Genomic DNA, 14,191 nt, shown 5'->3' on the forward strand with positions numbered 1-14,191 from the left:
CACACACACACACACACAGACACACACACCTCCCCTCCCCTATCCCAATTGCAATATTTCTGGGGAAACCCCATCTGAAATGGCATGCAAGTAGACGCAAGCTGCTGTGTGTACAAAACATGACGCGAGATCGAGATGGCACCAGTGGCACGCGAGGCCATGGCCACGGGTGTAGGCATGACTGCCGATCGAGGGAAAATCCAGTAAAATCGAAAAACACCAGGGGAAAAAAAAACATCCTGGCACTCATAGAGATGAGGAGGGAGAGAGAGAGAAAGGGAGAGAGAGAGGGAAAGAGAGATAGAGAGAGAGAGAAAGAAGGAGGGAGGGAGAGAGAGAGAGAGAGAGATGGAGGAGAGAGAGAAGGAGGGAGAGAGAGAGAGAGAGAGAGAGAGAGAGAGCTCAGCCAACATGTCAAAGTCAGATTTTTCCAGCATCAGTAACATCAAGCACATTTGCTCTGTTTTTATAGACAGTGGTGGTGTGTTGCGAAGGAAAGAACAAGTTCATTTTTTAAAAGTGCGTGGAAGTTAGCGCTGCTTCTTGGTGAGGTTTTGTAGGCATGTTACGTAAAATAGCCTGTGGTTTTTACATGGGAATCTCTATGGCTGTGTCAAAAGTGAAGACAGATGTTTAAAATATAATCAGCTGCTCCTTCTCTTTCTCTCTCTCTCTGTATATGTGTGTGTGTGTTTGTATGTGTGTGTGTGTATACAAAAAAAGAGACAAAAAGACTGCAGATAGAGAGAAGAAAGCAAGAGGGTGTGTGTGCGTGTGTGTGTGTGTTTGTGAGCCAGTTAAGAGAAGTAACAGGCTAAAGAAATGCACAGTATCAGTACTTCTTCGGGAACAACCCAGCACTGGCCTACATGTAAAACCTCACCAAATCAGTTGAATTGTCTGTGTGTGTCCGCATTACATGAGAAAAAGACAGAGAGAGAGAGAGAGCACGACTGCACAAGTGTTGCTATGATGAAGAGCATGGTTAATTGGGATGCACCCCCCCCCCCCCCTCTAAACCACTTGGCACCGGGAGGGGGGTGGGGAACATGGCTTCCCCCACTTTGCCCACGTTAACCCCAACGCAGGCAGCACTGAGGGCAGGACAGCCAGACCTCAGTGAGGGGGTAGCCATCCAGGACAGCCTGAAACAATTACAATCCCCTTATAAATCAATATGCAGCTGCTTCAGTCATGCAAAAGTGATGTGCTCACAAGTTGCCTTGCTTCCAGTATTACTCAAATCAGCTTTGATGTTTCTCTGGGGTTTTTTTGTATTTTTTCTTGTTCTTCTTTTTTTTTCAGGAAAACTCTCTTTCGTTCGGAACATGGTTTGGGCACGGACGCGAGTGTGCATGCGAGTATGGCTTGCTGGGACCCAGCTGATCGGGAGGTTGGCACGGAGACCAACTCGGCGGAGATGTGTCTGTTTGTGTTTGCCCTTGGTTAGAAGTTGACCTCCACAGCAGTTTGGGCCAAAGATCAAGTGGCACCACACCAGTTTTTTTTTTTTTGTGTGTGATTCTGTTTCATGTCAAGTTTGACCGGCCCTGGACACAGAGTTTGATTTGGAGCAAAGATCCCTGTTTCAGGTTTCAAGTCAAATTCGGCTGAGAGGTGTGGATAGAGGTTCATATTGGGGTCAGATAGGAAACATGGGCCCCCTTTTCTCAAAGAACTCTTTGCCCTCCTTTCACTTCTCTTCGTTTCTCTCTCACTCACCCCCTTACCTCCCCACTTCCCACCCTATGTGTGTCCCTGAGTGTGTGTGTGTGTGTGTGTGTGTGTGTGTGTGTGTGTGTGTGTGTGTGTGTGTGTGTGTGTGTGTGTGTGTGAGAGAGAGAGAGAGAGAGAGAGAGAGAGAGAGAGAGTCAAATCTTATATGTGCATAGATGTTTTTTGATTGGTGTGTCATCAGTCTCTTCCTCAACTCTTCCTCAGCCAGCTGATGTATGGCAAATGGTGTTAAAAGGTAGTTTGATTACAGCCTGTTATTAACATGCATTTTCGCTTTGACATGCTCTTTTGATATTAACATGCATGTCACTTTGATGTATATATTAAAATATGATTACTTTCAAATGAAAACGATAACCTTGTAATGGATAACATGTAGTCCAGTTGGCTAGGCCTACCAACTCTGTCATGTGTAAGTTGATAACTCTTCATAGTCTGTAATTTAGCTCCATCTAGTGGTGATGTATGTGACACACTACTACACAGTGAAACAAAATACATTAACCTCCAATATAAGAAAAAAACCGATACATAAGATAATGATTTGAATAACTGATCAAAGACTCCCATATCGGGATTGAAGATTGCACGAAGGATTCGTATTTAAAATGCTGGTCTGTCTATGGCAGTATTTACACTTTTATTTTGATACACAACAATGACTCAGAATACCCGGAAGTAAAGGTTTGACAACAAGCAGCATGTTACGAATGCTTGCTAACTGTCGGTGTCCTAAAGTTACATCGTTATTATAGATGGTTCGCCATAAAAAAACAAAAACGCATTGCACAAATTCATACAATTTCACTGGTACGTTGCTAAGGTTTGTCTTCTTTCTTCTGTCTTAACAGTTCATTTTGGGTAAGGATAGAATGCACATCTTAATGCTAAAGTCGGCTAACCATTAAAGGTCAGTGAGATAGATGACAGTCCACTCACTGTAGGGACAGGTAAAGCTGTGGCAACCACCACCTACCAGTGCTCGTTTTTGGCTAGCGTTGCGCATATTGAGAACTTGCTTCTCTACATCTTGCAGCTGACAAGCATCTGTTAGAGCTGCAGAAATGTCCTCGGCTCCAACGAAAGAAGAGAGACGAGTTTGTTGGGCGGCACGAGATGAGCTCTGGAAGTGTCTGGACATCACTAAGGACAACACAGAGGCGTGTAAAAAGTTCCAGGAGGAGTTTGAGAAACAGTGTCCAGCGCAGTGGGTACGTGACTTACTCGAAGAACGTTACCTTGTTACCATTCTGTGGTCTGGGGTGCTGAGGTTAGCTGACAGGTTTAATATGACTGGTCGTGGGTAAAATTAAATAAAAAAATCATTTTGTTTTGCCTCAGTGAATGATCCAGTGTGTGGTGGTGTAGTGACAGTTTAATGTAGTGGCTGTCTTACCATCATGTCACCATCAATCATGTTTAAGACTGTGATCATGTAATGAAGGTTATCTAAGGTAACAACACTTCCTTGTTGTCTTTTGGACCACTAGAGGTCGACATGCATGCTAGCCCTTACGAAAAAGAAGTAGGCGTTAGGAATAGGAATCATATTGTAGGCCTACTTTTGTACAATATGATATATGTAAATATTATAAGAATCGTATAGTATTTTGGGACATAGGCCTACCATATAATTACTGTAAGACTTTTTTTAAGTATATTTTTGGGCTTGTTATGCCTTTAATCAGATAGGACAGTGGAGAACGACAGGAAGTGAGTGGGAGAGAGAGAGTACTTGGAACATATTGAGGGTAAAGATAGGTATTACAGAACATCAGAGTATTATAAACTACCATAGAATTGTTATAGATATATTTTAGTATTTATATAGTTATTTTTAACTATAGTAAAGGAGAAACTATTTTTTAACACATAGCTTAGTGATTGGAGTTGGAAGGATTGCTCTTCATTTCACTGAGACCATACCTGGACCTCTGTGTGTTAAGTTAGCACCTTGTGCATTTCAACTCCTTCAGCACTGCCTTTTTCAAAATTGAGTTTTTGAAGTAGGATGTCTAAGTGCAAACTAGTGTTGGAACAAAACAAAAAATAACGTACCATCACATTTTCACTAGGTGATTTAGCACACAAATGTATCATAATTGTAGTGTAGTGTATCCTCATAAAATCTCAGATACAATGGTTGACTGTATGACAACAAGATAAACATGTCAATGATTAATTTATTTTGTCAAACACATTTAATCCATGCCTATGATCTAAAGACTGAATAAAACTGAATAATTAAATGTATTTTGTCTTGTCTTTGCCTTACACTAATATATATTACATCAGTGTATGCACTATACACAACACATTTCCATGCAAGAGTGTATACTGTAGAAAATACAGCTCTTTTTTATTATTTCCTTTTCAGAATTATAATTATTCTTTTCTGTTCTACATGTCAACGGCAGGTGAGATACTTCGCTAAAAGGCGGGACTTCCTGAAGTACAAGGATAAGCTTCAGAAGGGAGGGTTTGATGAGCCTGCAGATGGGGCACCCAATCCATAGCTTTTGGAATTTGAACTGCTTTGACACAAAATGGAGGACTGCATTGGGACCACAGCTTCATGGACTGCACTCCCAATGCCAGTAGGGTGTGAGTAACTGCTGCTCAATGAACAGAGCCGTAATGGTATCTCACTGATTGTGACCTGAGACTACAGAATGATTCATTTCAACTGTGTGCTTGAGTTAATATATTCGGTTTGATGTCAGCTACTGTTATTCGCTCAGTTTTAATGAAGAGACCTGCACATTGACTGGATATGTGTGTTTGAACATGGCGCGTTTATTTATCAAGGATGAAAACACCTCTGCAGTCCACACCAGGGGGGTATTCCAAGTATGTGGTTTAGTGACAAACCTGGGTAAGTTAACTCAGAGTAAGGGGTAAACCTCCTAATAGAAGAGCTGTATGGCTTCATTCTCCTCACAAAACAATGCCATAGGGCTCTTGTTGTAGGAGGTTTACCACTTACTCTGAGTTAACTTAACCAGGTTTGTCACTAAACCACGTACTTAGAATACCCCCCAGGTGAATACAATGTTGTGTGGTGGTGGTGAGGATAAGTAGTTTTGAATTAAAAACAGGGGAAACCATCTTGACCCAGGGTATTTTATTTCATTTGATCTGAAACAGTGGTGTGAAGTGAAAAGCATCGTGTGTGTGTGTGTGTGTGTGTGTGTGTGTGTGTGTGTCAGGAGTAGACGTCACAGAAGAACAGTTCATTTTGTGTGTGATTTCACCAATATGAGCAGGCACATGTTCATTACAATGACATATTTTAATATATCTCTTATTTATTTACAAGATTTCTAATCCTCACTTTTTAGGTTATGAAAAACTGTGCATTTCTAAATAAATTACCATACCTATGAAAGATTAGTTTGCCACTCACCTCGTACATATTAATAATGTACAAAACCTCCCCCACAAAAATTACAAGAAATTTACATGGATACAAAGTTTGCATATTTTAACCACACTGTATACATGTTAAACACAACAGCAAGGTTGCTTTCTTCCCATGATTGTTACCTTGGTGACCGCTTGTTCCTTTGATTGAGAGGCTGATTGGAGACAAATTGGCCAACTATCATTCAAACTGAATTACCTTCACTTTCGCATGAAGCCACACACATAAAAACAACAACCCTCTCGAGCTGCAGTGATACAGTAAAAGTTGTCTAGTATCTATCCACAGAAACAACAATTTAAAAACAATATGTTATGTATAACTGGTAAATAAAAAAAACATGTTTTAGAGTACAGATAATGTATATCAATCTAGGGCCCACATTTCTGGGACTCATTTTGCTAAGCAGTATCAAGAAATGTTGACCTACACAAACACAAGACCGAGTTCCCAGGATCAAGCCCAAGTCACTGTAAAAAAATAAATGGTTCTTCAGAGCAATGCCATAGAATGACCTATTGTAGTACTTCAAAGATCTTTCAAGACAATAGTTCTTTGAAGAACCATTTAAAAAAGGTATGAACATAGTCTTTCTGAAGAACCATTTCCAGCGTGAAGAACCTTTTGATGTAAAGATTTAACACAAAATCGTTCTTCTTCCATACAGTGATGAATAGAAGCATTTAAGGACCTTTATTTTTTGAGATTGTAACATGTCTTACGCATTACAATGTGCGATTAAGACTATAGGCTTTCACATGCAAAGCAGTAGTTAAATGTGTCGGTGAAGGAACAAACGAATATGTCACTTCATGCAGTAAGGAAAAGACCTTTGCAGCTGAAGCACAGGAAGTGATGAAACAGGAAGTGACAAAACTGAGGTGAGTCCTAAGCCCCTCCCACACACCTTTTTGTTACAAATGAAACATTGCTTGCTCTCCTCTTGACAGACAGGCAGTCATTAAACAAGAAGAATATTTGTTTTGTCCTGTACACAGTCAATTCCATAGTTGAAGAGAGAGAGAGAATACACACATCTCCCACTCTACTGTCATGTGTCCCCGATCTGTGTCTGTTTACTGTGGAGTCTAACGGTCCAGTCATCCCCTCCCCTCTCTCTTGGGGAGCGCCCTCTGGTGGCTAAAAGCTGCCAGTGGTGTTTCTCATGACAGCCCAGATGGGGAACTCGTTGAGCTGAAAGAGGGGGACACCCCAGGTCATGATGGCTAACATGACAACCAGGACGCCGATCAAGTTCACCCCAAAACCTGCTTTCACCTGCACAGAGGGTGAGAAACAGCAGTTAAAAAGCAATCCCAAATAGTGTCAACGCAGTTACTGAATGCGAGTAGCCACCATACATAAATGGAACAAACATTATTTTATGAAACCGATGTGCTACCTTTACAATTGGTTCTTTGTAAACTCACCATATCTGGTTACCAAAGATATATTGTTATTTACTAATCAAGTAGGTGTTACCCTGAGATACAACCACACCATGGCCTTTCCAAAGCTCTTCAGCTACTACATTAAATGTACACTCACTATGTGTTTATTCAGTTATGTAGCTCATTATTCAATATAGTTGTATAGTGACAAAATTGAATGAAATGCTAAAACACTAACATAACTAAACTACCGGTAAGAAATACTTTGAGTACTGTGATACAAATAAAAAACAAAAAGTTCTTGCTCACCATGTCACGGATCTGCACGTGCCCGTAACTGAACACAATGGCATTGGGTGGGTTCCCCACGGGCAGCATGACTCCGAAGGACACACACATGGTGGTTGGAATCAGTGTGTGCAGGGGGTTGATCTGCAGGGTCTCGGACTGAGAGAGGGTTAGGGTAGTGGGGTTAAGAGGGACACAAAGGAGAGAGGAGTTAAGGCCTCCGCACACATAGGCCCCGACATAAGTACGGCTCACTCTTTTTACGTTCGATTACATTAGATTCCATTGTTTTCAATACAACCAGCTACACCAGTGTCAAAATCACCGAAACTCTGCTGCCGCCACCGTGTCGATTATGATTCAGTTTCCTTTTTGTCAGCGGCACTCAATAAAATACATTGTTTATGGAATGCTTGTCAGTAAATAAATTCGGTGCTGGTGTGTGTGGACAAGTAACAGAAAGTTTTGTCACACTCATGGTTTGTTGAGCTGCAAAATCTTCTCCTTATTGCTGTATAAGGTTGTGAAAAACCTGTATGAAAGTGTTCTCTTAAGTGAGTCATTAGTGGGGCTATTAGACCATGTCATCATACCAGTCAACGTCACATGGTGGGTCAGTTGATTGTAAGGCCTACATATATCCCTTCACCAAATGTGTCAACCATTTGCCCAAAGAAGACCCAGCAGGGTCGAAACGTTGCCTATCCCCTTACATTAAATATGGGAGTTTAAAGCAGTGTTGCGGACATTACATCTTTTCACTGGAGCTGCAAAACCTTCTCTTGCATTTCCTGGAGTGTGGGGGTGTGGGACGGACTACAAAAGCTCCATAGTGTGCACAGCCTATGTGAATGCCATGTTTCCCAAACACTCACCAGGGCAGAGAGGATAGGGAGGAAAACGGTGAGGGTCGCCGGGTTGCTAGCGAACTCGGTGACCACGGACACAAGCAGACAGGCCAAAAGCGTGACAGCCCACGGGGGAAGTCCACTCATCGGTTCCAGCTGACGGCCAATCCACATGGACAGCCCTGACACCTGGCGGGGTAGAGACAGGACATACAGGCATCAGCATGGGCAGCCTAACACCTCTACAGTTGGCAGTTTAGCATGTCTGAGGATAACTGATTAATTTTCTTCTGATGTTTATGTCAGTATAATACACCAGGTGCATATGCATTAGCTTACAGCCAGCTGTGGACATGATGCCATGTCCTTATTCTTTCTTTTCAGTTACATCAAAATATAGTTCTGTAAGCCTTACTGATGACTTGAAGAAATGTCAGTGTTATATTATGATGTCACATAAAATCCATAAATAGACTGATGTATTTCTCATTCCTTTCTGATGTAGATTACCTTGCACCCTGCAGCCAAAGCGTATCCTCCCCCGACCAAAATGACAATCTCCCACGGCATGAGCCTCTGAAAGTCCTTCCACGTGATCATAGGGGCCAGTGGGTCTTCCTCCTCATCCTCATCCTCATCATCTTCATCACCAGAAGGTTCTGGAAAATACACATAAAAAGCATGCACAGGCCTTTTAATTTGTTTACTTGCTTAGCAGAGGCATTCCAGTCAATGTTCCCCTTATTAGAAGCAGAGGCAGGTGTATGTTTGTTTATGTTTACGTATATTTTGTTTATGTTTATGATATTTAGCAGACAATTCTATTAAATTCAAAACATTTAATTTATCCCCGAGGGACAATTTATCCAGTCACACAAGAGCTGTTTCCACCAATGAATTTACCCAAAATCCACCCGTTTGGGCGTGTCTCCCTTCGCAGAACCCGAGGCTTTTTCAGGGCCAAAAGAGTACCTACGAAAAAGTCCTTGATGCTGATTGGATATGACTAAAGGCAGGATGTGACGTGAGTAGAACTTGACCCTCGCGCTACAACAACAGCGATCAAAACTGTCACTAAATGAGTGTGTGACGATCTAAACTGATGCGGAATGATCACGTCACCTGCGGAGTCTGGTAAATCCCACCAGTGTCCCTTTCTGTAATGGAGACACAAGGGCTAAGTGAGAGGGTGTAGCCTGTAATGGAGACACAAGGGCTAAGTGAGAGGGTGTAGCCTGGAATGGAGACACAAGGGCTAAGTGAGAGGGTGTAGCCTGTAATTTGCCCACTTCCTACATCTACCCCCAATGGAAACGAGGCTATAGAGTAAAGACATGCTTTTGTCCAAAGCGAAGTGTATATTCTTTTCAGTTAATGCGCTACCTGTGCATAATAAATCTATCATCTTAGTCTTGGTAGCATGTTGCTGTACCAGCATAAAGACATGCTTTTGTCCAAAGCGAAGTGTATATTCTTTTCAGTTAATGTGCTACCTGTGCATAATAAATCCATCATCTTAGTCTTGGTAGCATGTTGCTGTACCAGCAATTGAATTGCCAAAGGGCAATGCAAGTTTCCTCTAATTAATACTACTGTTTTTTTTACAGCAACCGCTGCTAGTACTGCTTGACAATCACGTACGCTGCTTGACAATCACCATCATCAACAAAAACAAGAGGACATTTAAGGTAAAGAGAAACTAGAAAAATTTGATTGGACATTTTTGAAATTGGGATTGACTTGGGATTGAGTGAATTTGATTTCTGAGTGAACTTGCACTAGACCAAGCACTTCAAACACAAATTGCCTCCTGGCGACACAGAAGTTGAGGCTGACTCGCATATACACACACAACCCTACCGAGATCATCCATGGCACACGAGACTGGCGGGAATACCGACCTTTGACCTCGCTGTTAAATGGCCACGGTTTTTTGGCAGGAATGAGGAAGAGGAGAAATCCGAGCAGCACAGAGACTGTGGCGTCAGTCCGATAGCCTTTTCTGTGAGAACACACACACACACACACACACACACACACACACACACACACACACACACACACACACACACACACAGAATGCATCAGAGGATTAGGTGTGCTAATACATGCCAGGGACTACAGGGAACAGGGACGGGAAAGAAATACCTGCACAAAAAAGATTTGACATGACTTACTGTATATTCTGATGGAAACATGACTAATTGCAAGATTAAATTCATGTTAAGGAATTTACAGTTTTTCATCACTGTAGTAGTTTATTCTCTTCAAAATGTTATTGTTTCATTAAAGAAAAACACAACTTGTCTCAGTGATATCACATCAATTCCATATAGCAGGAGATTATCTTCTCGTAGATATATTGTAAATTATTCAAATGATTGATTAAAAGCACATAACTTGTCATATCTTGGGGCTATACATTTGACAGGACTGAGAAACAGGAGATTATAGGACTGGTGACAGAGGTCTGTACGCACTTCTCGAAAAGAGAGGTCCACCCAGGCACGAACCCCGGCTCCCGGGTGAACCAGAGCAGAGTCATGAGCACAAAAAACACTCCAGTCATCACCTCTGGGTAGCTGCAGAGAGAGAGAAAACACACACACACACACACACACACACACACAGAGGTGTTACTTCAGAGGGATAAATAGGCAGTTATATAGATAACTAGATGTACCGCAGAGCGGTACAAAATATGACCGCCGCCCAGTCCAGCACATTTTTTCCACAAAAATAAATCACGCTGAAAGGCCTATATGATTCTAACTGTCTCACTAAATTGCATTATCCACACCCAATTCTCACTGGTATCTGCTAGACAACAAGTACCAAAACATGATTAGTTCATAGATTTCACATGTAAAATTCATTTTATACAACCCCACCCCCATCTTGCCTGTTCATAATTCTGAGAAATTCTTGAATTGTGTGCATGTGTGCGTGTACATGTTTATGTTTGTGTGTGTGTGTGTGTGTGTGTGTGTGTGTGTGTGTGTGTGTGTGTGTGTGTGCGTGCTTGTGTGTGCCTGCGTATGTGCCTGTGTTTGTGCATGTGCATGTGCATGCATGCGTACATGTGTCTACTGTGTGAGTATGTGTCATACGTATGATTACTGTGAATGTATGTGTGTGCGTGTGTATCTGTTTATGCACATGTGTGCATATGGAATGGGTTAACATGACCCCTGGAGGCAAACATACAGAAAAAATTGGTCATCCTAGGCCATACGGTTCTCAAGATATGCACAGAAAACTGTGTCTGCCCTACCCTCCTTTCGAGGGGTCCAGTCCAGCGGGGGGGCTACAGATCAAAACGAAAAACGACAGTTCCATGCTATCCATGTGGGATTACATGCCCACCAAGTTTCGTGTACCCCGGTCTTTCAGTGTCCCGGAAATCCTTGTTGGTGTACGGTCACTAAATGTACACATAAATTATTTTATTGTAAGGCCCCCCCATGAACGAAAGTTCACAAAACTTGGCATGCATTCGGAGGGTGTCATAATGATCCTACACTTTCAACTTCGTGCAGTTTTGACCATGTCAGCCAGAGATATTTTGATGAAAACACCTAATTTTTTGCTTTTTAATTTCTAACTAGGTGGTGCTATACATGAAATAAGTGGTAATGGGATGGGTTGACATGCCCCCTTAAGACCAACATATAAAAAAAGGTGGACCTCCTAGGCCCTACGGTTCTCGAGATATTCACAGAAAACTGTCTCCGGCCACCTACTGGCCAGTTGGTGTATAGTAACATAACTTAATTTATTGTGTGGCCCCCCATGAACGGATTTCCACGAAACTTGGCGTGCATTCACAGGGTGTCATAATGATCCTACACTTCCAATTTCGTGCAGTTTTGACTATGTAAGGTCACAGATACCTGCGATTACAACACCTCATTTTTACTTTTTTGTGTTTAACTAGGTGGTTATGGAATGGGTTGACATGGCCCCTTGAGATCAACATACAAAAAAAAAAGGTTCTCCTAAACCGTACGGTTCTCGAGATATTCACAGAAAACTGTGTCTGCCCTACCCTCCTTTCGGGGGGGTCCAGTCCAGCGGGGGGGCTACAGATCAAAACGAAAAACGATGGTTCCATGCAATCCATGTGGGGTTACATGCCCACCAAGTTTCGTGTACCCCGGTCTTTCAGTGTCCCGGGAATCCTTGACGGAAATTTGGACATGCGAAAAAGAAAAAAAAAATTCTGACTAAACCTATATGACCGCCGCTTCGCTGCGCGGCGGTCATAACTATTCATGAATAATTCAAGTCTCTCTCTCTCTCCCTGTGAGTCTGTTTCATGAAACCTTTCCAGCAGGCTTTTGTTTAAAGTGATTTTGGAACTGCTAAGGGGATCTTTGGTCCACACCAAGAACACACCAAAGCTGTTCTAAAATCAGTGTAAAGTAGGCTACATTAGAATTCTTTGGCATCTGGAACACACAGTTACACGCTACATTCTAGAATGCCATGCCGGTTTGACATATTAGGAGACTACAGATCAAAGATTCTAGAACAGAGCTCTGTTCTAGAATCTTTGCTACAGATGTGATGATACAGAAATAAACCAGAGTGTGTGAGACCTGTCCCTTTCACAGCAACAGTCCCCACAATACACTACACAGTCTTCTTAGGGTAAAATGGCTCTCCTCTCTTGGGGGGTGGGCCATTGGGTTTACATCCATTACATGACTTGGAGGTACCCTGACCTGCCTTTGAATTGCACACTGAGTGTAGTTAAGCAGCATAATGCTTTTGATGGCAGTGCCCCGCAGTGGAGGACACAGCGGGGGCCTTGGCTTGGGTACAAGTCAAGTGTTTGATGGGTTGACGATGGGGGTCGTGGTGGAGCAGCGCCACTGACTGATGAACAATAGGTCTGGGTTGGAATCTCAAGCCAGACACTGCGAGTCCCTGATGCCCTGGTTAAAAAGTGTCTGTTAAATCTCCTCTCAATTTATTTAGGGAGAGGATGGACAGGACTGAGCGGCGGTCATATTTTGTACCGCTATGCGGTACGTCTAGTTTTACTTTATTTTACAGTTTACCTGATCGGGCCGAGCTTCTGGTACTCCTCGTGAATTCGTCTCTCGGATATGATCTCCCTGCGAGTCTTGCGCTCCTTGCTGAGCGAACAAGTCTCCCTGAAACTGGACAGCCGAATGCACACGTCATGTAATTTCAATGTAATTGGCATGGAATGTGATGGAAAACAACTGACATGGACATGCTGTTTTTGCTGAAAACAGGAAACTGCATTCACAAGTTTAACTCACAAAACTGTTCCAATCAACACAAAGCTTAGTCGCCCATTTCCAGGGGGACATAGGTAATCAATCAGTCAAACAAACAATTACTGCAGGACTTGTCATTAGTAAACAAATCAAACAAACAAATCAAACCTATCTACTCAATAGTAAACACTGTTAGCAAATTACAATGAGGCCGAGATGATGATAGACAGTGAAACAAGCTGATATCAGCAGGTCAGAGGTCAAAGGTTAACAGGTCTTACTTGCAGCCCAGGAAGAGGATGTGAAGCCAGAGCCAGGTCAACACCAACATGATAAGGGCGATGGGCAAGCTGAAGATGAACCACGTGCCAAAGTTGATGACTTTTGCTTCAGGGTAACGACTAGAATGAGGAAAACAGACAAAAGAACGAGTGATTTCTTTTACATTTCTCACAGCTTTTAATCACATTCTTACATGATGATTGATTTTGTAGTCTAGACATTATTGGACTTTATAAGTACTTTATGGAATGTCTTTGCAAAACAAGTTACTGTTATTTGCCAGCCATTCCATATACAGTAGTAAAGATCAAGAATGTACATCGACTGCTATTTCAAGCTCTCTATACACATTCAGATATTTCTTAAAACAGACCATTTTCAGTCATTTTTTTTTTTCAAATTCTTTCCATATGACATTCATTTAGAAAAATATCTCTAGAACGCAGCTGATATTGTCACTGTATCTCCCGTTGTCATGGTTACCATTGTTAGTCTTGCTCTTTTCACGTCATTATTTCTAAAGGCTTTCTTTCACACGGAACCAAGAAACATTCTTCACTCTAAAGGCCCTTTCACACTGGCGAAATCGCCGCGATTTTATGTACCAGAATCGCGGAACGACTGTCCCTTTCACATAGACCGAGGCGGAACGGAGGGACAAAGTGTCTCGCCAAATTTACTACCAAGCCCCCTAGACATTTTGCCGAGTTTTTTCGTTCAGGTGTTAAATGGCAACTGGCTCCCATGTTAACTGGCTGCGTTGATGACGTTTCATGATTGATGACGAGTCTTTGCCAGATGTGGCCGCTTGCAGATTTGTCACTTTCTGATATAGGCCTACTAGAGACGCACACAAATATGCATGACATGTTTAAAAGTCAAAATTGTGCACTGGACCATGAATATGCAACCCAAAAAACAAACACCTAAATAGCATAAATTAACTCCACATGGGCATTGAACCACAAA

The 14,191-nt window shown here is 42.2% G+C and overlaps 2 protein-coding genes across 2 annotated transcripts in view; one reads left to right on the forward strand and one right to left on the reverse strand.

Moving 5' to 3' along the window:
- The first annotated feature begins 2,415 nt into the window (after window positions 1-2,415).
- On the forward strand, window positions 2,416-4,844 carry LOC121697575 (cytochrome c oxidase assembly factor 6 homolog). The gene is made up of 2 exons (XM_042079139.1): window positions 2,416-2,948; window positions 4,155-4,844. The coding sequence occupies exons 1-2, from the start codon at window positions 2,802-2,804 to the stop codon at window positions 4,251-4,253; spliced, it is 246 nt and encodes an 81-aa protein (XP_041935073.1). The 5' UTR covers window positions 2,416-2,801; the 3' UTR covers window positions 4,254-4,844.
- Window positions 4,845-4,849: 5 nt separating this feature from the next.
- The window catches only part of slc13a4 (solute carrier family 13 member 4), a 29,583-nt gene continuing 20,241 nt past the window's right edge, over window positions 4,850-14,191 (reverse strand). Inside the window, exons 9-16 of the mRNA XM_042079138.1 lie at window positions 13,222-13,341; window positions 12,755-12,856; window positions 10,169-10,270; window positions 9,590-9,690; window positions 8,199-8,347; window positions 7,716-7,877; window positions 6,862-6,999; window positions 4,850-6,439 (exon numbers count right to left, since the gene is read on the reverse strand). Coding sequence (XP_041935072.1) covers window positions 6,302-6,439; window positions 6,862-6,999; window positions 7,716-7,877; window positions 8,199-8,347; window positions 9,590-9,690; window positions 10,169-10,270; window positions 12,755-12,856; window positions 13,222-13,341 — 1,012 coding nt within the window. The 3' untranslated portion in view covers window positions 4,850-6,301. The remainder of the gene's footprint in view (window positions 6,440-6,861; window positions 7,000-7,715; window positions 7,878-8,198; window positions 8,348-9,589; window positions 9,691-10,168; window positions 10,271-12,754; window positions 12,857-13,221; window positions 13,342-14,191) is intronic.

Source organism: Alosa sapidissima, chromosome 22 (assembly GCF_018492685.1).
Source record: "Alosa sapidissima isolate fAloSap1 chromosome 22, fAloSap1.pri, whole genome shotgun sequence".
NCBI lineage: Eukaryota > Metazoa > Chordata > Actinopteri > Clupeiformes > Clupeidae > Alosa > Alosa sapidissima.